Source organism: Cebus imitator, unplaced genomic scaffold (genome assembly GCF_001604975.1).
Source record: "Cebus imitator isolate Cc_AM_T3 unplaced genomic scaffold, Cebus_imitator-1.0 Scaffold39, whole genome shotgun sequence".
NCBI lineage: Eukaryota > Metazoa > Chordata > Mammalia > Primates > Cebidae > Cebus > Cebus imitator.
The window spans coordinates 10,204,677-10,228,474 of record NW_016107354.1 but is presented as its reverse complement, the minus strand read 5'-3'; the positions used below and the strand labels follow the sequence as shown (position 1 = coordinate 10,228,474).

The 23,798-nt window shown below is 37.5% G+C and overlaps 1 protein-coding gene across 2 annotated transcripts in view; it reads right to left on the bottom strand.

Moving 5' to 3' along the window:
• Positions 1-23,798, bottom strand: part of NELL1 (neural EGFL like 1) — an 888,103-nt gene that overhangs the window by 860,415 nt on the left and 3,890 nt on the right. For both annotated transcript variants that reach the window (XM_017525920.2, XM_017525921.2), the window contains exon 2: positions 19,162-19,290. In XM_017525920.2, the coding sequence (XP_017381409.1) occupies positions 19,162-19,290 (129 nt within the window). The remainder of the gene's footprint in view (positions 1-19,161; positions 19,291-23,798) is intronic.

Sequence of the window (23,798 nt, the reverse complement as noted above, 5' to 3'; positions counted from 1 at the left end):
ATGAAATTTAATGGTAATGAATATAAGGATATAAATGTGGGTCCAAAAAACTAACTTCATGAGCTCAAGAAGGGAGAAGTCAGAGATTAGCAGGAATAAGTGAAAAACAAATAAACTTCTTCGGGGTTTTGGCCCACAATAAGTTTACTACAAATTAATATTGTGACAGGAGCTACACTAACATAAACATATGAACTCGCACTGAGTGTCACACATTGTGCTGGGTACTGATTTATAATGGAAAACAAACAAGTAGAGCTTATGGAATTATTTATTATTTACTGGGTGCTGAAAATTAAAGGAGACCCCAAAAAATATGTAATTTCAATTTATGGAACGAACTCTGAAGGACTAACCAGGAAGCAGTGACTGATAACAAAATGGGGGACCCTCAAAGGTAAGACAGTCCTTGAGGAAGTAACATTTAAGTTAAAAAGAGAGGATGAATAAAAGGCAGATATAGAAAAACAAACAAACAAGTTGCCTAAGTTCAAACCCCAGCTATGACTCTTACTAGCTGTGTAATCTTGGGTGAGGTCTTTAACTTCTTGACTTCATTTTTCCCATTTGTAAATAGAGTCTCTATTTACAAGGAAGAGAAACTATTTTGTAAAGTTCCTTGTGTAAAGGAACTGCGTCAAGACAAAGAGGTCTTCCAGGCAAAAGGCAAACAGAAATGGTAGCATGAGTCAGGGAAAACCTTGGAGTATGTAAGGAACCAAAATGTGGCCAACATGACTAAAGTGATTTAGGTGAGATAAACATAAGACCATTGCATTAAATTAAAGTTAGTCTTCCTTCAAATTACTTCTAACAGAGTTATCCAAAAATACTATCTGCTGCCTCATAATGTAGTGTATCTCCATCATTGGGATGACCAGGCATAGGATTGGACAAATGAGTTGTTGGACAATTAAGGATTCCCTAAAGAGTTCTCTCTGTGGTGAGCTATGTGTCTTAAGAATTTAAAAACCATAAACAAGGAGGCATGCATGAAGATGCATATTGCAGTATTGTTTGTCAAAAGTGTGAACCAAGCCAACTTACCATCAATAGCAAATGGATGAATACGTTGTCATATTATGCAGTAGTTCAAACTAATGAACTAGATCTAAATGTGTTCCAAAGAATAAGAGAGTGAAATGATAACTTTCAGAAGAATCTATATTGTATGATGCCATTTAGATAATTTTGTAAACTGCACAAGGCAACAGTTAACACTAACTGAATGTTTGCTACATACCCAATATTAATATTATACTAACTAATTTGCTTAATCCACAGAACAATACTATAAAACAGACACTCTATTTACAAATGGTAAAAATGAAGTGAAGAAGTTAAAGAACTTGCCCAAGATTAGACAGCTAGTAAGAGTCACAGCTAGGACTTGAACTTAGGCAGTCTGTCCCCAAAGGCTGCACATTTTGCCACTAGACATAAGCCCTCTTTACTATCTATCTCGTATATGGACACATATAAATGTGCTAATATGTAGGTATGCGCACACATGCATACGTACATACACATGGATTGAATGCTATCATTCACATTAGTAGTGACCTCTAGCAAGGTTGATACAGGAAAAGAACCAGGAGGGGAACTTCCATTTACTTTGCAATTATTTTTTGTTAAAGTTCAAGGCAAATATGACAAAATGTTAACATGGGTTGACTCTGAGAGACAGCTACAGGGTTGTTGCTAATAGCATCCTTTATGCCTATAAGTATTTTAATTTTGTTTTGTGAAATAGCTCCTTGCCAAGATATAAAGCCTTTTGACTGAGAGCTAAGGCCAGGAAAAGGTAAGTGATATACCCAGGGGTCAATAGTGAAAAAGCCAAGGCTAGACCTTGGGTTCCCCGGCACATGGCCCCATGCCTGCTCTGCTACCCCATGCTGCCAGGCAGTTTGTGTGCCTTATTTTTTAACCGACTGTAAGCATGAGAATGGAGCCAGCCTAGCTTATCACTACATGTGCTTTACTTCATGCATTGGCTGCATTCATGGAAAGCTGTATTTAAGTAAAATATTTGCATATAAAATCATATTTTTTCCACTGACTTAATTAATTTTAGAGATGTGTTCCCACAGAAAAGAATTTAGCCCCAATATGTAAAGATAAATCCCAATTAGAATCAGAGCATTCATGAAAGACAGTGTATTCAATACAGATCTAATTCTCCCACAATGCTTTCTCAAGAAAGCCCACGTCAAATGTCCACAAAGACTACACTGAAATAGCCACCTATCAAATTGTGGTGTCATGGTTAATTCAGATGTTCCTGCACATTCTCTTTAAGCAGCCAAAAAGACTACCAGATATTCATCTCTAGGTATTCAGCAGCCTCCTCCGAGCAAAAGAATTATCAAAATTCCATTAAATGGAATTTACCAACTGACAAGACAGCCATCTGTCCTGCTTAATTTAAAATATCTGTCAAAAGACATACTGGCAGATGTCCTTTAGTGTCTCTTAAGAGAAGCTGTCTCTCTATCAGTTCGCACTTATTTATTCCTTTTCACTTTCATGAAGTAGGGGAAACAGTCATAAGGAGGAGTAAGTCTAAGCCACATTCTCCTCAGGCATAGTTTCCTAAATTCAAATCCTATGTCTGCCGTAACAGCTAATCTGTGATGACAAATGAGTTACTAGAACCTTCTGCATCTCAATTTCCTTATCTGGATAAAGAATACAAAAATAGTTCATGTATGGGAAGGCTGACAGAAAGATTAAATTGTAAATTTTAGGTATTTAAAATCATCCTTTAAAAAAATCCAGTTCATAAAGGAGACAGAGACACACAAAAAAAAACCTTCAAAAAATCAATGAATCTAGGAGCTGGTTTTTTGAAAAGATCAACAAAATAGATCGTTAGCCAGGCTAACAAAGAAGAAAAGAGAGAAGAATCAAATAGATGCCATAAAAAATGATAAAGGGGATATCACCGCCAATTCCACAGAAATACAAACTACCATCAAAGAATACCATAAACACATCTATGTAAATAAACCAGGAAATCTAGAAGAAATGGAGAAATTCCTGGACACATACACTTTCCCAAGACTAAACATAAAAAGTCAAATCCTTGAATAGACCAGTAATAAGGTCTGAAATTGAAGCAGCAATTAATAGCCTACCAACCAAAACAAGTACAGGACCAGACGGTTTTACAGCTGAATTCTACCAGAGGAACAAAGAGCAGCTGGTACCATTCCTCCTGAAATTATTCCAAACAATAGAAAAAGAAGGAATCCTCCCTAACTCATTTTATGAGACCAACATCATCCTGATACCAAAATCTGGCAGACACACAACTAAAAAAGAAAATTTCAGGCCAATATCCATGACGAACATTAATATGAAAATCCTCAATAAAATACTGGCAAACCGAATGCAACAGCACATCAAGAAGCTTATCCATCATGATCAAGTCGGCTTCATCCCTGGGATGCAAGGCTGGTTCAACATACACAAATCTATAGACATAATTCATCACATAAACAGAGCCAAAGACAAAAACCACGATTATCTCAATAGATGCTGAGTAGGCCTTCAACAAAATTCAACAGCCTATTATGCTAAAAACTCTCAATAAACTAGCTATAGATGTAATGTATCTCAAAATAATAACAGCTATTTATGACAAACCCACAGCCAGTATCATACTGAATGGGCAAAAGTTGGAAGCATTCTCTTTGAAAAATGGCACCAGACAAGGATCCCTACTCTCATCCCTCCTATGCAACATAGTATTGTAAGTTCTGGCCAGGGCAATCAGGCAAGAAAAAGAAATAAAGGGTATTCGATTAGGAAAACAGGAAGTCAAATTGTCTCTATTTGCAGATGACATGATTATATATTTAGAAGACCCCATCATCTCAGCCCAAAATCTCCTTAAGCTGATAAGCAACTTCAGCAAAGTCTCAGGATACAAAATCAATGTGCAAAAATCACAAACATTCCTATACACCAATAACAGACAAACACAGAGCCAAACACAAAGCCAAATCACGAGTGAACTCCCATTCACAATTGCTACAAAGAGAATAAAATATCTAGGAATACAACTAACAAGGGATGTGAAGGACCTCTTCAAGGAGAACTATAAACCACTGCTCAAGGAAATGAGAGGACACAAACAGATGGAAAAAATATTCCATGCTGATAGTTAGGAAGAATCAATATCATGAAAATGGCCATAGTGCCCAAAGTAATTTAAAGATTCAGTTCTATCCCCATCAAGTTACCATCGACTTTCTTCACAGAATTAGAGAAAAACACCTTAAATTTCATATAGAATCAAAATGAGCCTGCATAGCAAAGAAAATCCTAAGGAAAAAAAAAAAGCTGGAAGCATTATGCTACCTAACTTCAAACTATACTACAAGGCTACAGTAATCAAAACAGCATGGTACTGGTACCAAAACAGAGATATAAACCAATGGAACAGAACAGAGGCCTCAGAAGTAACACCACACATCTACAACCATCTGATCTTTAACAAACCTGACAAAAACAAGCAATGGGGAAAGGATTCCCTATTTAATACATGGTGTTGGGAAAACTGGCTAGCCATTTGCAGAAAGCTGAAACTGGACCCTTTCCCTATAGTTTATACAAAATTAACTCAAGATGGATTAAAGATTTAAACTTAAGTCCTAACACCAAAAAACCCTAGAAGAAAACCTAGGCAATACAATTCAGGACACAGGCATGCACAAGGACTTCATAACTAAAACACCAAAAGCAATGGCAACAAAAGCCAAATTGGCAAATGGGATCTAATTAAAATAAAGACCTTCTGCAAAGCAAAAAACACTATAATTAGAGTGAACCAGCAACCAACAGAATGGAAAAAAAATGTGTAATCTACCCATCTGACAAAGTGCTGATTTCCAGAATCTACAAGGAACTTAAACAATTTACAAGAAAAAAAATAAAAACATCAAAAAGTGGGCAAAGGATATGAACAGACACTTCTCAAAAGAAGACATTTATGCAGTCAACAAACATATTTTTAAAAGCTCATCATCACCGGTCATTAGAGAAATGCAAATCAAAACTACCTTGAGATAACATCTCATGCCACTTAGAATGGCAATCATTAAAAAATCAGGAGACAACAGATGCTGGAGAGGATGTGGAGAAATAGGAATGCTTTTACACTGTTGGTGAGAGTATAAATTAGTTCAATCATTGCGGAAGACAGTGTGGCAATTCCTCAAGGATCTAGAACTAGAAATACCATTTGATCCAGCAATCCCACTGAAGGGTATATACCCAAAGAACTATAAATCATTCTGTTATAAAGACATACGCACACGTATGTTTACTGCAGCACTGTTCAGAACAGCAAAGACATGGAACCAACCCAAATGCACATCAATGATAGACTGGATAAAGACAATGTGGCACATGTACACCATGGAATACTATGCAGCCATAAAAAGGACGAATTCATGTTCTTTGCAGGGACATGAATAAAGCTGGAAACCATCATTTTTGGCACACTGACACAGAATAGAAAACCAAACACCACATGTTCTCACTCATAAGTGGGTGCTGAACAATGAGAACACATGGACACAGGGAGGGAAACATCGCACACTGGGGCCTGTCGAGGTTGGGGAGGGCTAGGGGAGGGATAGCAGTGGGTAGGAAGATAGCAGAAGGATAACATTAGGAGAAATACCTAACATAGATGATGGGGTGATGGATGCAGCAAACCACCATGGCACTTGCATATCTAGGTAATAAACCTGCATGTTCTACACATGTACCCCCGAACTTAATGTATGATAATAATAATAAAGAAAATAAAGATCAGAGTAGATCTAAAAGAAATTGAAACAAAAAACACAAAAAATAAATGAAAAAAAGCTGATTCTTTGAAAAGACAAACAAAACTGATAAACCATTAGTAAGATTAAGCAAGAAAAGGGAGAAGATACAAATAAGCTCAATTAGAAATGAAACAGGAGATATTACAACTGATATCACAGATATATGAACACCTTTACTCACACAAACTAGAAAATCTAGAGATGGATAAAATCTAACCCTCCTAGATTAAATCAGGAAGAAATAGAAGCTCTGAAGAGGCCAATAACAAGTAGTAAGATTGAAACAATAATTTAAAAATTGCCAACAAAAAACACTCAAGGACCAGATGTATTCACAGCTAAATTATTTCAAATATTCAAAGAAGAATTGACATTAATCTTTCAAAACTATTCTGAAAGAGGGAATTCTCCCTAAATCATTCTATGAAGCCAGTATCACTCTAATACCAAAACCAGGAAAGGACATAACAAAAAAGAAAACTACAGACCAATATCCCTGAACACAGATGCAAAAATCCTCAACAAAATACTAGCTAACTGAATCCAACAGCATATCAAAAAGGTAATACACCATGTTCAAGCAGGTTTCATACTAGGGATGGAATAACATACGCAAGTCAATAAATGTGATATATCACATGGACAATTAAAAACAAATATCATATGATTATCTGAATACATGAGGAAAAGGCACGTGGCAAAATCCAGCATCACTTTATGATAAAAACCTTCAGCAAAACTGGCATAGAAGGGAATACCTCAAGGTAATAAAAGCCATCTATGACAAACCCACAGCCCACATTATACTGAATGAGACAAAAGTTGAATGCATTTCCCCTGAGATCTGGAATAAGACAAGGATGTTCACTTTCACCACTTCTATGCAACATAGTACTGGAAGTCCTAGCCAGAGCAATAAGACAAGAGAAAGAAATAAGGGGCATCCAAATCAGTAAAGAAAGAGACGAACTGTTGCTGTTCATTAATGATATGATCGTATATCTGGAGAATCCTAAATACTCATCTAGAAAACTGCTACATCTAATAAGTGAATTCAGTAAAGTTTCAGGAAACAAAATGAATGTACATAAATCAGTAGTACTGACATATACCAACAATGACCAAGCCAAGAATCAAATCAAGAACTCAATCCCTTTTACAACAGCTGCATAAAATAATAAAATATTTAGGAATATACCTAACCAAGGACATGAAAGATCTATATGAGGAAAACTACAAAATACTATTGAAAGAAATCATTGATGATACAAACAAGTGGAAACACATCCCACACTCATGGGTAGAATCAATATTGTGAAAATGACCATAATGCCAAAAGCTATCTACAGATTCAATGTAATCTCCTCAAAATACCATCATAATTCTTCACAGAACTAGAAAAAAAATCCTAAAACTCATGTGAAGCCAAGAAAGACTCGGTGTATCCAAAGCAAGACTAAACAAAAAGAACAAATTTCTCTGTTATATTCTATAACTTATAAGTGGGAGCTGCGCTATGAGAATGCAAAGGAAAATAATAATGTAATGGACTTTGGGGACTTGCAGCGAAGGGTAGAAATGGGGTGAGGGATGAAAGACTACACATTGGGTACAATATACACTGCCCAGGTCACAGGTGCATCAAAATCTCAGAAATCACCACTAAATAATTTATCCATGTAACCAAAACCACCTGTTCTCCAAAAACTATTGAATGAAATTTTAATATAAAATAAACGTCTTTTTCTCACACAATGAATTTATCTAAATTAATCCTTAAAAAACTTCTACCTTGGACATTATCGTTATTATTCAATATCTGAAGGCAACAAATTTCAAGAGATAAAGCAATTTGCCCCAGGTTAATTTGTTCATATGAAACTGGCCCATATATCTTAACAGTTTCTAAAGGAATTCTTATGATTTTGCATTCACTATTGTATCTCTCCATCTCTGCTTTCCTTAATATACTATTTGATGGCAGAAGGAGCATGAATGAGAGAATAGATTTTAGTGCAGCTGGTAGAAGTATACAGATCGGGAGAATAAACACTGAGTTTATTTGCTCTATGATAGTCACAAAGCCATTTAATGATTTTCCAGAATAAGCCAGTGCAGGTGTTAATTTGCCCCGGAGAGGGATTTCAAAACTCACTCCACTCTCACAGCTAGCTTGAGCTTTTCATTTGGCAAGAGGAAAAATACCTATATTTGGGAGATACTGGTATGTGAATTGAATCACTCTGCGAATTGATTAAATGCAAAGTTATACTAAATCACTCCACTCAAAGTGAGGTTGACTAGTAAATGCTCCCAGAGGTAATTAATGACTAGGCTCATCCAACCAACAGAAAAAACAATTCAGACTTGGGCAACAGTGGGTGGCACGAAATTTGGAAGATTGGCATTAAACAAACCCTTTGGGTAATTCCATCTTACTCAGATTTTCTGAGCATTAAGAGCTATATAGCTGAAGCCTCAAGCACTGTTTTGTGAAAATGATTGCACATGGGCATTGCTCCCATGAAAAAGAAATCACATATTTAATTCCTGTATATCTTCTAAGGTCTGTTCAGGTACCACCTCCCCCAAGGACCCTTTCCCAGGTTATCCAGTAAGAAGTTTCTTTCTTGAATGTTCTTAGGACTTTATCCACACTTGACTATAAGCCAGTTCTCTTTCATTCTGAATTAGGGTACCAGAGGTCATATTTGCCATTTTCAACTGTAACTTAGTTGAGGCTGAAATCTTTACCATGTTTATCAAGGTCTTCCAAAACAGGTAGCTCAAAGCCTAGGATGCAAATAGGCACTGAATTCCTCAATCTTCCCTTGGAAGCAGCTACATTAGCCTTTGTTCTATCTTGTCACATAAAACAAGCTACTTGAACGATACTATCTATTATTCCTTTAGAAACTCTTTTGAAGCAGAACTCCTGAAAGACAGGACTTCCTTGGCAGGAAAAAAAAGCAACATATTAAAGAATTTGCACTCATGCATATTCTAATTCACTTTTACAAATGAACCATCAATGACACATCCTCCCAACTACTTAACACTAAGACACTGTCAGTCAAGGAGAAGTATAGTTTCAAACTCTCAGATCTTCCTCCAAGTACCACTCAAAGCAAAGCAGAGGTATTCCAAAATGATTTTTGAAAATCTAATGCTGGTATTTAAGATGGTTTTCAGCTTAAAGATCTGTGCCAGGCTGACTCATAGCCACTCATTCTTTTCCCCACATCATCTCTAATTTGTTGCCAAATTTGGTCTAAAGTTGCCTCCCTGTAAGTTTGGGCTAGGGGTTTTTCTATACATAGTGAACTGAAACCTATCTGGATGTGTAAACAGACTGTAACGTGCTCCTATACCAATCACTGAATTTTAGCCAACCAAAGGCAGCTAACTGTTTAAACAGTGTTTAAATAAAGCAAATGCCAAGCTGTAAACAATTCAGCTATTTCCATACCTCACTTTGGTTTTATGTATATCACTTTATTTTTTCTGTCCGTAAATCCTCTCCAACCACGTGATAGTACTAGACTTATTCTGGTTGTTTGGAGTGGGGGTGGTGGGTGGCTGTTCACTTCACAAATTATTCTTTGCTTACTTAAACCTTGTTAAATGTAATTTTTCTAAAGTTACAGTTGCAGTGTTAGATTATAAGAATAAATGCTGAAATGTGGACCCAAAAAAATTGAATAGTATTTTTATTACTTCATAGTCGGGCACAAACAAAACATCAGTCCACTCCTTATTACCTATAATAGGTTAAAAAATGAAAAACATTACTAAAGGCTTTCCGTCTTCTAAATAGACATAATTTATAACAATCTTTTGCCATAATTTAAAATAAATATGGAGATAATTTTAAATATACCCCTCTGCAGCAAAAGCAGTGTTAAGAGGAAGGCTTATAGCTCTAAAGGCCTACTTCTAAAAATCAGAATGATCTCACATCAATGATCTAACATCACACCAAGGAGAACTAGTAAACAAGAAAAAACTAATCCCAAAGCTAGCAGAAGAAAATAAATACCTAAAATAAGAGAAGAACTGAAAGAAATAGAGACTCAATGCCCACCCAAAGAATCCATCAAAACAAAAGTTGGGTATTTGAAAGGATAAACAAGATCAATAATGTACTAGCTAGATAAACAAAGAAAAAAGAGATAATATCCAAATAAGCACAATCAGAAACAACAAAGGTGGCATTTCAACCAATCCCACAGAAATGCAAAAGATCCTCACAGACTACTATAAACATCTCTATGTACACAAACCAGAAAATCTGTCTAAAAATGGATAAATTCCTGGAAACACTCACAATTGAACCAAGGAGGAATTGAACCTCTGAACAAACCAATATCAAGTTCCAAGATTGAATAAGTAATTAAAAAAAAAAAAAACCTATCTACCAAAAAAAAAAGTCAGATGGATTCACAGCCAAATTCTACCAGATGTACCAAAAAAAGCTGGCACCAATTCCACTGAAACTATTCCAAAAAACAAAGCAGAAAGGACCCCTTCCTAATTCATTCTATGAAGTCAACATCACCCTGTTATCAAGAACAAAGGCACAATGAAAAACTAAAACTATAGACCAATATCCCTAACGAACATAGATACAAAATTCTTCAACCAAATACTAGCAAACAGAATCCAGTAGCACATCAAAAAGTTAATTCATCATGATCAAGTAGGCCTTATTCCTGGGGTATAATCAACATATACAAATCAATAAATGTGATTCACTACATAAAGAGAACTAAAACAGAAACCATATGATCATCTAAATAGGCCCAGAAAAAGCTTTTGATAAAATCCAACATCCTTTTATGATAAAAAACCCTCAATAAACTAGGCATCAAAGGAACATACCTCAAAATAATAAAAGCCATCTATGCAAACCCACAGCCACCATCATACTGGACAGGCAAAAGCTGGGAGCATTCCCCTTGAGAACTGGAACAGATAAAGATGTCTACTTTCACCTCTCCTATTCAACATGGTACTGGAAGTGCTAGCCAGAACAATCAGGCAAGATAAATAAATTAAAGGCATCCAAATAGGAGAAGAAAAATTCAAACTATCCCTTTACACAGATGATATGATTTTGTAGCTAGAAAACCCTAAAGGCAATGCCAAAAGGTTCCTGGAACTGATTAACGACTTCAGTAAACTTTCAGGATAGATATTCAATGTACAAAAATCAGTAACATTTTTATATAACAACAACGTTCAAGCTGAGAGCCAAATCAAGAACACAGTCCCATTTATAACATACACAAAAAAAATAAAATAAAATACCTAGAAATATATCTAACAACAAAGGTCAAATCTCTCTACGAAGAGTACTATAAAACACTGCTAAAAGAAGTTATAGATAACACAAACAAATGAGAAAACAGTCCATGCTCATGGATTAGAAGAATCACTATCATTAAAAATGACCATACAATCCAAAGCAATCTTTGGATTCAACACAATTCCTATAAAACTACCAATGTCATTTTTCACAGAATTAAAAAAAAAAAAAACCTACACTAAAATGTATATGAATCCAAAAAAGAGCTGACATAACCAAAGCAATCTTAAGGAGAAGAACAAAGCCAGAAACATTACATTACCCCACTTCAAACTATACTATAAGGGTACAGCAACCTACAGTAAACAGCATGGTACTAGTACAAAAGTAAGCACATAGACCAATAGAACAGAATAAAGAATCCAGAAATAAAACCACACACCTACAACCATCTGATCTTTATTAAGCAGACAAAGATAAGTGATGGGGAAAGGACTCCCCATTCAATAAATGGTGCTGGGATAACCGACCACTCATATACAGAAGAATGAAAATAGACTCCTGCCTTTCACCATATACAAAAATTAACTCAAGATGGGTTAAAGATTTAAATGTAAAACCTCAAACTATAAAAATCCTAGAGGAAAACCTAGAAAATGCCATTTTGGATATCAGCCTTGACAAAGAATTTATGTCTAATGCCTCAAAAGCAATCACAACAAAAATAATAATTAACAAGTGGGACCTAATCAAACTAAAGAGCTTCAGCATAGCAAAAAATACTATCAACAGAGTAAACAGGTAACATACACAATGAGAGAAAATATTTGCAAACTATGCATCCAATAAAGGTCTAAGATCCAGAATCTATAAGGAACTTAAATAACTGAACAAGCAAAAACCAAATAACCTTATAAAAGCGAACAAAGGACATGAACACACACTTTTCAAAAGAAGAAAGAGGACATACAAGTGGCCAATAACCATATGAAAAAATGCTCCATATCACTAAGCATTAGCGAGATACAAATCCAAACCACAAAGAGATACTATCTCGCACCTGTCAGAATGGCTATTATTAAAGAGTCGAAATACAACAGATGTTCAAAAGAGTCAAAATAGAACAGATGTTCATGAGGCTGCATCTGTTGTAGAAAAGGAAACACTTTTACACTGTTGATGGGAGTATAAATTAGTGCAGCCACTGTGAAAAGCAGTTTGGAGATTTCTCAAAGAACTGAAAACAGAACTACCATTTGACTCAGCAATCCCATCACTGAGTGTGTAATATATATGTGTGTATATATATCCAAAAGCAAATAAATCATTCTAACAAAAAACACATGCACTCATATGTTTGTTGCAGCACTATTCACAATAGCAAAGACATGGAATCTATCTAGGTGCCCAACAATGGTGGATTGGATAAAGAAAATGTGATATATATAATATACATATTATACACACACATACCCCATGTACTATCACACAGCCATAAAAAAAGAATGAAATCATGTTCTTTGCAGCAACATGGATACAGCTGGAGACCATTATCCTAAGCAAATTAATGCAGAAACAGAAAATAAAATACTACATGTTCTCACTTATAAGTGGGAGCTAAACTCTGGGTAAACATAAACATAAAGATGGCAGCTACAGACAGTGGGGACTACTAGAGGGGGAAGAGATAGATGGGTAAGGGTTGAAAAACCATTAGGTACTATGCTCACTAGATCAATTATACACCAAACATCATCATCACACAGTATACTCAAGTAACAAATCTGTACATGTACCCTCTGAATCTAAAATAAAAGTTGAAATTATTTTTAAAAGCAAAGATAAACAAAAATTTTTAATTTAAAAAATAAAAAAGCTGTCTCTCATAGTAGCCTCTATAACAAATTCTACTACAAAAACTATGGTTAAACAACAGACTTCTATAAATTCTCTTACTAAAAGTATACTAAACAAAATAATGTACTTTCAATTGCCTACTAATTAAACAGAAAAAAATCTATACAGTTAGTGACACTTCTTGTTACACATTAAAACATACATTGAGCATTATAGGGATTCAATTATAAGGGATTAATAATACAGACTACTTAGTTAAGACAAATAGACTATCTAACTCATTCTTTGACCTATTTTAGTTAGACTAGGCCAGGCACAGTGGCTCATGCCTGAAATCCCAGCACTTTGGGAGGCCAAGGAGGGCAGATCAGTTGAGGTCAGGAATTTGAAAGCAGCCTGGCCAACATGATGAAACCCCATCTCTACTAAAAATATAACAAATTAGCTGGGTGTGGTGGTGGGTACCTTTAACCCCAGCTACTCAGGAGGCTGAGGTGGGAGAATTGCTTGAACCTGGGAGGCAGAGGTTGCAATGAGCAGAGATCGTGCCACTGCACTCCATCCTGGTTGACAGAGTAAGACTCTGTCTCAAAAAACAAAACAAAACAAAAATTAGTTTAGTTCATAAAGACCCTAACTAAAAAACATAGTCCATATTCTTAACATCATCTTCCTAATATTCATAATAGTCTCCCTGGCACACTACATTCTCTCAAAAATGTTAAATGTTTACACATAGCCATTCATAAAATGTCAAAATAGTCTCTCTTCTACTCAAACTACAATATCTCAAAAAACAAAAATGGATAGTCATAAAGACACCATAACCTATAAATAACATACTGAGACCAAAAACTCAAAATAATAACTAAAAATAGCACTAAAGCCCTAAGTTTTGGTCACACTCACCTAAATTAATACTTGACCATTATTACACACTATATGCTGGTATCAAAATATTTCAATACCATATGTGTATATATACATATAATGTACTCATAAAACTTAAATAATAAGAAAAAATCTTACTAAAAGTGTAAACAAAATTATGGGAGAGGCCTTCTTTTAGACGAAACTCATATACTAGTCCCCAAAAGACCAGATCAGATCAAACAAAAATGAAGTCACTCAAACTAAACATAACATAATAAAAACCAAAACTTCAAAAAAAAGATATATACCAAAACATACCAGGTGTTTTTTTTTCTCTCCTGAAAACAGGAGATTCCAACATAAATAGGACTCCTCTACTTTATCCTCTACAAAAACAAACAAACAAAAACTGAAGCCTCTATACTCACATGTTCTACTATTTCCCAGTGATATTTGAGACCAACTAAATATACTTAAGACAATGACAGAGTCACTTCAATGCCTAAAGTTTTGGTCACCTTTTCAATTTTGAGAGGGGACTAAAAGGGGAGAATTGTTAAATTAAGTTTAGCCTAAAGCTCCCTCGATGTAAATTCCACCTGAAAGTTTCTCTATATATAGTGAAATGTATAGAGTTATCAACAGAGTCTCACTCTGTTGCCCAGGCTGAAGTGCAGTGATGCGGTCTTAGCTCACTGCAACTTCCACCTCATGGGTTCAACCAATTCTCCTGCCACAGTCTCCTGAGTAGCTGGGACTACAGGCACCTGCCACGGCGCCCAGCTAAATTTTAGTATTTTTAGTAGAGATGGAGTTTCACCATCTTAGCCAGGATGGTCATCTTATATTGATCACCGAGTTTCAGCCACAATGGCCAAATGTTCAAACAAGGCAAATACCAAGCTATATGAATTTCAGCTGTTTCTGTATCACACTTCCATTTTTTGTACATCACTTTCCTTTTTCTGTCCATAAATCCTCTCCAACCATGCGGCAGTGACAGTCTCTCTGAACCTATTCTGGTCCTGGGGGATGCCTGATTCACGAATCATTCTTTGCTCAATTAAATTCTGTTAAATTTAATTTGTCTAAAGTTTTTCTTTTAACGCCCTAAAAAATTTATTTCAAGCAAAAAAAAAAAAATAAAAATCTTACTTTTTCAATTCTTTGCGCTCTACAAGGACAGCAGTAACAAAGATAACTCAAAAGCTGGCTACCCCAAAATAAATCCTACAGGCTTTGGAGTTGGTACTGCAGAAATGTTCCCAGTTAAGTGAATTTTCTATTTAAATTTATCAATATTATTAATAGGCTAGCATTGAAATGAAGGTTTTCATTCTCTGAACACACAATTCACAGCTGGACATTAGATGGTGAAATATTAGGAGAAAAAAAATAAATGAAGGAAAACAATGAATTTTTTTTTAACTCTTTGCACTTTTGAAAGTGCTTTCCCATATGTGGTCATTGAGTTCTTTTCAGTCTCTTTATTCATCCAATTTCCAGACAGGGAAACTGAGGCTTAAAGACATTTAGAGATGTATCTACTGGCACCCTTAAATACTACCTCAATATACTTCCATTTACTCATTGATAAAAGGAGGCAATAATAGTACCTATTTTATATCATTGTAGTGAGAATGAAATAAATTAAAACAAAAAATGCTAATTTTAATCTTCTGCCCCTCCCCAATCTTCTGCTTTTTCCACTACCTAATCTACCTCTGGGTTAAAATATGACATCAAAAACACACAAGGTAGATGATATACATGAGGGAAAAAAGGCCAAAGCTATACCCCATTACTTTAAAATGTACAAACTCAAGTTTAATGAGCGCTCACCACTAAGTACTGTTCGAGCACTTTATATGTATTATTTCATCCTCACTACAACCATTATTATTACCCCCACTTTATAATAAGTAAATGGAAGTACTTTGAGATAGCTTAAATAGCTTGATAGTTGCTATCACACATTAACCTTAAAAGACAGGGTTTTGGAAGCCTGCCTATAGTAACAGAGCTGTAGTGAAACAGTAAAATTTCTGAGCATCTCCAGATCTGTACTGTCCAATATGGTAACCCCTAGACATATTATGCAATTGAACACATGAAATATGGCTAGTGTGGCTGAGGAAATGAATTTTCAATTTTATATAATTTTAATTCATTTTAATTTAGATTTATAGTGAATATTTGATGAAACTACAGTTTTCAAGACACTAGCCATCAGTCAATGAAGGGCAGTGATCCTTCAGAGATGGGATACAAAAGAGATGAGCCCTATAATTACCATAGCTTACTGCTCTCAAAGAGTTTCCAGGCTGTAGCACAGGAAGGCAGAACTCAGGCAATCTCCTTGAGTTGGAGAGAAAGCTGAGAGTCAGGTCTCCCAGTGGAGTTTGCACTGCTGAATTTCACAATTGTCTGGGACCAATGACTCCTTTCTTCTTTCCATTTCCTCCCTTTGGAACAGAAATATGGATAACCGGTATCCTATGCCTGTCCCACCATTGTATTTTGGAAGCAGATAAGCTGTTTTCTAGTTTCACAGGACCACAATAGAGAGAATTTTTTTCCCCAAAAATGGATTATACCCACTGTCTCACCCATATCTTATTTAGATTACTTAGATAATGAGATGTAGAATTTTTCAGCTAAGATTAGGGGAGATTTCAATCTTTGAGTTGATGCCATCATGGATTAAGACTTTTTGAGATACTGGGATGGGGTGAATGTATTTTGCACATGGGGCAGACACAAGTCTTTGGGATCTAGAGGGCAGACTTCGTGGTAGACAAAATAATGGCTCCCCAAAAATGTCCAGGTGCTAATTGACAGAATCTATGAATATGTTACTTTAAATGACAGAAGGGATTTGCAGATGTGATTAAGTTACTAGTCTTGAGATGGGGGGGATTATCCTGATTTTTCTAGGTGAGCCCAATATAATCACAGCAGATATAAGAGAAAGGCCTTTTCAGTCAAAGTTCCATAAAGAAGTTACTCTTCCCACCAAAGAAGCTGGAAATCTCTCAGTTATTGTAGCTTGGCAGACATCCCAGAGACAGTTGCCAAAACAGAGAATACACAGATTAGAGAGTAGAGTTCCTGCCCAGGGGACCTACACTTGTGGAATGAATGAATAGTAGTAACTAAAGCAAGCAGTAAGCTTTTTATAAGGTACATAGTAAAGAAGAAATTTTAATTACATTTGAAATGTTTATTAATCACCTACTATGTTTCATGCACAATAGTTGGCCCTGAGGATCTAGGAGTATCTAGTTCAGCAGGACTCCTGCCCTCTTGAAGCTTACAGACCAGCGAGGTTTTCATAGCAACTTTGTTGACAAAGTGTGAGCAGCCTTGCTCAGATCAAGAAAGGCATGGACTCTCAACAGTGGCTGAGCAGATCTTGCACAATGCAAAAAGAAAGTGATTCAGTCTAGTTTTTTAACCATACCCAGCTTATATACTTCACCAATTCATTAGTAAGGAGTAAGTGAAAATTGGTACGTCCATAGTCTTGTTATATATCATTACATAATGTCTATAGATTTGCTATATATCATTAACAAGTCTTAAGTTATCTGCACAGTAAATATGTAAATCTCATTCCATAATGTTGGTTGAGTCATGCTAAAATAATCTTTTTGTTATCATCATAAAAGCCTGCGTTAAAAGTACCCTGCCAGAAAATCAAACACTGCATGTTCTCACTCATAGGCGGGTGTTGAACAATGAGAACACATGGACACAGGGAGGGGAGCACTACACACTGGGGTCTGTTGGGGGGGAAATGGGGGAGGGATGGGGGGTGGGGAGGTGGGGAGAGAGAACATGGGGAGAAATGCCAGATATAGGTGAAGGGGAGGAAGGCAGCAAATCACACTGCCATGTGTGTACCTATGCAACAATCCTGCATGTTCTTCACATGTACCCCAAAACCTAAAATGCAATAAAAAAAAAAAGTACCCTGCCAGATATTTTCATAGAGATATATCCAGGCTGCCATACTACGGTATCTGATCAGTTCATTTCCCTGTTTAAACCTTTACAAAAGACCCCACTTCTCTGAGAGTAAAGTACAAAGTCATTGACTGACCTTGTACTTAAAACATGTAACTTAAAACAGATTACAAAAATAATTTGATAAGCATCCCATCTATTGAAATGGACACCAGCCATAAATCATCAGTACATCCAAACCCACACATTGCAGAATATAAGCTCTTCCAACAGTGTCCCATGTAACCTAGCCCCTATCTACCCCTCCAGACATTCACCACCCTTCAGCCATGTGAAAGTCTTTTTGTTGGTTTTTGTCTTACCTTTATACATACTATTTCCTCTGCTCAGAATGCTCTGAGACACCCCACCCCTTCCTATACCAGGCTTTCTATCCATTTAAGTATTTGTTGACATATCACTTTGCTATGATTTAAATATTTGTGTACCTCCAAAATTCATATTTAATCCCCAGTGCATTAGTATTAAGAAGTAGGGCCTTTAGGCAGTGATTAAATCATAAGGTCTTTGCCCTCATTAATGGATTAGTGTCTTTAGAAAGGAAACCAGCTAGTTGTTCTTCTGCCTTTCCATCCCTTCTACCATATGAGGACACAGCATTCCACAGGACACAGTAACAAGGCATCATCTTGGAAGCAGATACAGCCAGCCCCCACTAGGTACCAAATTTGCTGATGCCTTGTTCTTGGACATCACAGCCTCCAAAATTGCGAGAAACACCATGCTTCTAAGAACCACACCATATTCTCTCCATAAATGCTTGCTGAATGATTTAATGAATTGTAGTCAAGCTTATAATGGGCAGAACTGAGTAAGCTCTACCTCAAGGAGAATGCAGCCATAAGTTTTCCTCCATCCTTATGGCCTATCCCCTAGATGAAAGATGTAAATAAAGGTATAGGTATAAGTACAGGCAAAGATATAGATAACAGCTAGAGAAATATCCTGTCACAATAATATGACTGGTCAATGGCTTTCAAGTATTTTATAAATTCATTACACTTTAGATCCTCACCAAAATCATCAACTAAATATTTCATTGACAAACCAAATATTTCACCACCATGACCTCTAATACCTCCCTCCTACCCTCAGAATAATACCCCCTGCATATCTAAACACTCAGAATAGCAACATAAAAGAAACAGCAAAGGCAATCTCCAGAAAAACACATACCAGATGAGCACTTCCCCAGACAGACCCTCCTCCCCAGCCTCTGCCACCATGCAAGAAAGGAGGTGCCTTTACCTTGAAATAAAAATGCTTTGCTGGCATTGTGCATTCCAGACACCTGAGCAACTCCAAGGGTGGTGTTCACAAGGTCAAGCTCAGTGACGATATCCATCTGAAGGTCAGGGTCCATCCCAAAGCCCACCACTGGAAAGGAACAAAGAGTTGTTTGGGCTTAAAAGGTAGACTGCTAGTAGCATTACGAAGCAGAGGTTATAGGGTCATGGAGTGGCAGGGAATACAAGGAAGCCGGTGATGAGTGCTTGGAGTCTTTGTCTATGGAGGGAAAAGAAAAGCAAATCTTTGCTCTCTTACCCCGCTAATACTGTAGTTTCTTTGTTCCTTCCCCCAACCCCACTCCCCATTACAGATTGATAATCTCTTATCCAAAACCCCTGGGGTTAAATATAGTTCAGAATTCAGAAGGTGCCATATATTAGAAAGGTAATAAGGCCTATAGACTATATTCTAGGTAACATTTTTAGCAAAATCTAATTCATCACCTATAATCAAATACAATATTTCTGAAGCAAAAAACATACTTCTCTAATTGGCATAAATAAAGATTATAAATAGGCTGATATCAATTTAGATCAAGTCTTGCCATGAAATGAGTTCAACTCAGGATAGGTTTTGCTGTCTGGTGAGTTATAAAGAAACTGGGTTTCCAGGCTTTACAGAAGTGATGACTGTGGTTACCAGATTGAGGTCCTGATCCACCTGCCTCAGAGACAGCTGCAGTAGCAAAATATGACACCACCACCACCAGTAAACACCTCCACAAAGTGTTCCCTAATTAATCAGGCATGACCGCCTACGCTGAAGAGGAAGAAAATGGAAAGGAACCCTGTCCCTGCTGAAGAAGGGTGGCAGAGGGACTGGACAGGAAGGAGAATCCCTAGAATAATGGATATATATTTCCATCTAAGATGATTCCTGGATGCCTCTCACCCAGGGGGTGCTCCGAGGAATGATTCATTCATGATTGCAAAGTGATTTCCAACTATAAGTATTAATAGGACTAGTGAGCACTCTGAGGGACTGTGTTTAAGCCATTCATAAAGGCTGTGTCTAACTACACTTATCATCTCAATAGTGCAATTCCGACTGTGCTGTTGGAAATGTTTTAATCAGCAACAGCTGTCACCTCTCATCTGACAGTAATGCAGTCACTGAGGCAAGATTTGGAGAGCTTGCACCCACTGCGTGAATGTTCACTGGGACATCATAAGCTATCACAACCTTGCCTGTCCTCCCACCTTAACCCTAGTCCTACAGCCTTGAAGAAGGAAATCTACACTTTTCTTACTCTTTTCCTGTTAGAAAACAGGACCTGCTAGGCTTCTGTCAACAGACAGTTGATCAGGAAGGCCTCTTTGGAGCTGAAACCTGTTATTACTAAGGCAGATAAAGTGTATGTAACTGCCTTCTCAGTTTCTATCAGGCTTCCCTTTGTCCTCTGAACTGGAGATTTAAGGTTTTCTCTTCCAAATGTAGCCAGTTGTGAAACCAGTTTACCCAAAGATGTCTTCCTTCCATTCACTCTGCATTTATTCATAATTTTTTCAACAGGTATTACTGAGTGCTTATATACAGCACACACATTGCTAGGCACTGGCGATGTGCTCATGGAGCACGCATTCCTGCAGGTTAGGTGGGTGTAGGACAAGAAACAAACAAATGAATACAATAATCTGAGATGGCAATGAATGCCATGAAGAAAATAAAATAGAGTTATGGGATAGAAAGCAACTTGGATAGGGGCCCTACTTTAGAAAGGAGAGTTCGAAACGGTTCTTTTGAGCTGAAACTTGAATGACTAGAAAAGGCAAGATGGGAGGAAGCTTTCCACTGTAGAGAAGGGTACATACAAATGAGGAACAAACTGGGAATGTCCCAAGAACAGAAAAAAGGCCAGCATGGCTGAAACTGAATGGGCCAGGGGTAGAGAAGTAGAAAATAAGGCCAACCAGGCATGGCGGCTCACACCTGTAATCTTAACACTTTGGGAGGCTGAGGCAGAACTGTTTAAACTCAGAAGTTTGAGACCAGCCTGGGCAACATAAGTAGACCATGTCTCTACAAAAAAAAAATCAAAAAATTAGCCGGGCATGGTGGCGTACACCTATGGTCCCAGCTACTTAGGAGGATCACTTGCACCCAGGAAGTAGATGCTGCAGTACCACTGCTCTCCAGCCTGGTGCCAGAGTGAAAATCTGTGGAAAAGGGAAGGAAAGGGAAGGGGAAGGGGAAAGGGAAGGGGAAGAGAAGGGGAAGGAGAAGGGGAAGGGGCTAAAAAGAAACAGAGAGAAGGGCCAGATCATATAAGGACTGTTACCCACAACAAGGAGCTTGGATGTTATTCTGAGATATAATTGCAGGGTTTTAAGGTTTATGTTTAAAGGCAGACATTAAATTTCAGAGGACCTCTAAGTTGGTGTTTCTCTGGCCAGGAATTTGGAGAGTGGTCTGGAGAGTGTGCCCTTCACCAGATGCAAGAAGAAGAAAGCACCCCTGTTGCCCAAGTGCCTTTCACAGGGCTGGACAGACAGCAGAGAGGCTCTGAACTCAGGACCTGATTATCTAATGATCTGGTGCACAATCAATACTTTGTGTGCAATGACCTCAGAGCAATATGTACATCTGGGGATAGCATGAGATGACGGATGACATGCAAGTCAAGGAAACTTTCTAAAAAGACAGTGGTTGACTGAATTATTGGCCTCAAATCTTTACCCCTCTCATATCCACAGCCTTTGTTGTATGTCTTTGCAGTTCCTTCCACTAGAATGGGAGCAAACCTCCCCATCTCTTGACTTCGAGGCCAGCCATGTAACTTGTTTTGGCCATTGGGATGTTAGCAGCATTATGCAAGAAGATGCTTGAATATGCTTGTGTGGTGGGGTTGGTTCTCTTCTACTTCCACATCATGATGAGAAGAACATGGCCCTGCTGGCCCACTGGTCCAAGGAGACCTAGACATGTGGAGCTGGCGGCCTACCTGAGTTTGAAACCAAGCCCAGCCAAATGCAGCCTAGATGAGCCAGCACCAAACACAACTTACAGATATGTAAACCAAAATCACATATCACAAACTCAGTGCTTCAAGCCGCTGAGTTTTGGGTTGTTACACAGAATTATTATGGCAATATTGACTGATACAGGGACTATAAGACCTTCTATGATAGCATCCTTAAAGTGTTCAAATCTCCCAGACCAAGGGCCCTGCAATTAACTGGACAAACCTAAAAAGCATCCAAATAAACTCTGTAGAACTATCAGAACACCCTAATGGTGTCCTTGAATCCTCACCCCCCAAATGAGAACATAATTCCCTCAATCCAGAAAGTATTGTGGAAACAACACTAAACTGAGAGCCAGTTTCAGTCCAGTCTCTTCCCTCTACTAACTCTGTGCCCTGAAATATATCACTCACGTATCAGAGGCTCATTTTCCTCATCCACAAAATAAGAATGTTAATACCTGCCTCCCTGAAGCAATTGCTGAAGCAGAGACTTCAGAACTCCAGTACTCTATATCAGTGCTAACACGGGTGTCTTCATACTTCATGCTAAAGAAAATTCCATGGTTTGGGTTACCATGTGTAAAAAGATACTGGTACCTGTTACAACAGACTCATGAGGTCTCAGGGGAAACTATATTCATACTTCAACAGCTCAATCTGGCACATAGGTGGTACCCAGCTGGGGGCTATTTAATCTGTCTTTAATAAGACCAGTTCTCCAGACCACTCCAGCTCCCTGGTCCTCAACTCCACTGGAATCATACAAAAGATACAGATGGCCCCTTTTCTCCCAACCCCTCTCCACACCCAACTGACCTAGAAGGGCCTCTCACCCTAGGTTTGCTTGTAAAATCCATTTATGAAACCTATATTCAGTCCCCAGCTCCCCACCCACAACTCAAAAGTGAAGGAACTTCTCTGGCTTTAAGTGTATTGCTTTTATTATGAAAACAGCTCATAAAAACAATACAACAAAAAAGAAATCAATTAGGCTTCTGCATACAGTTTTCTTATCTCCCTTTAATTGGTCCCCATCAGTATGAAAATGTCTCCTGCCCATAATAGGATGTGTAAAGGATAGCACTTTGCACACTGCCTAGGGAATCACAAAGCCTATTAATAAGGCAGCATTTACATGGGATCTCCTGAACCTTATGTAGTGTGAGTGTTGTTGGTCTCATTAAAAAAAAAAAAAAAAAAAAAAAAAAAAAAATTAATGTTTCTGCTTCTTGTCCAAGCATGGAGCTCCTGCCCTTTCCTAGAAAACTCTATTGAAGTTTTCTACTTTGGACATAATGGCTCTACAAATGTCTGAGATTGGGAATTCCAATTAAGCAAGAGAAAAAGCTCCTGGGGAAGAAATATTTTTAAAACCTGGAAGGCAGCATGTCAATGTCACAGAGGCACTTGAGGCCTGATTCTGAGATTCAGAACCTCCACTCTTAACAAAGATACCTGTTGCTGCTGCTGATGGCTGCTCCTCACCCCCACCCAGGGAGTGCTCAGGCCCACAGCCCACTCAGTTCACCTTTGGGGTCCCAGGCATAGGCTTCCAGGCAAATCCTCCTGGGTCTGGCTGACTTTAAATTTCCTCCCGCTCCTCGTCCATGGTGGACGCTGTCTGTTTTCC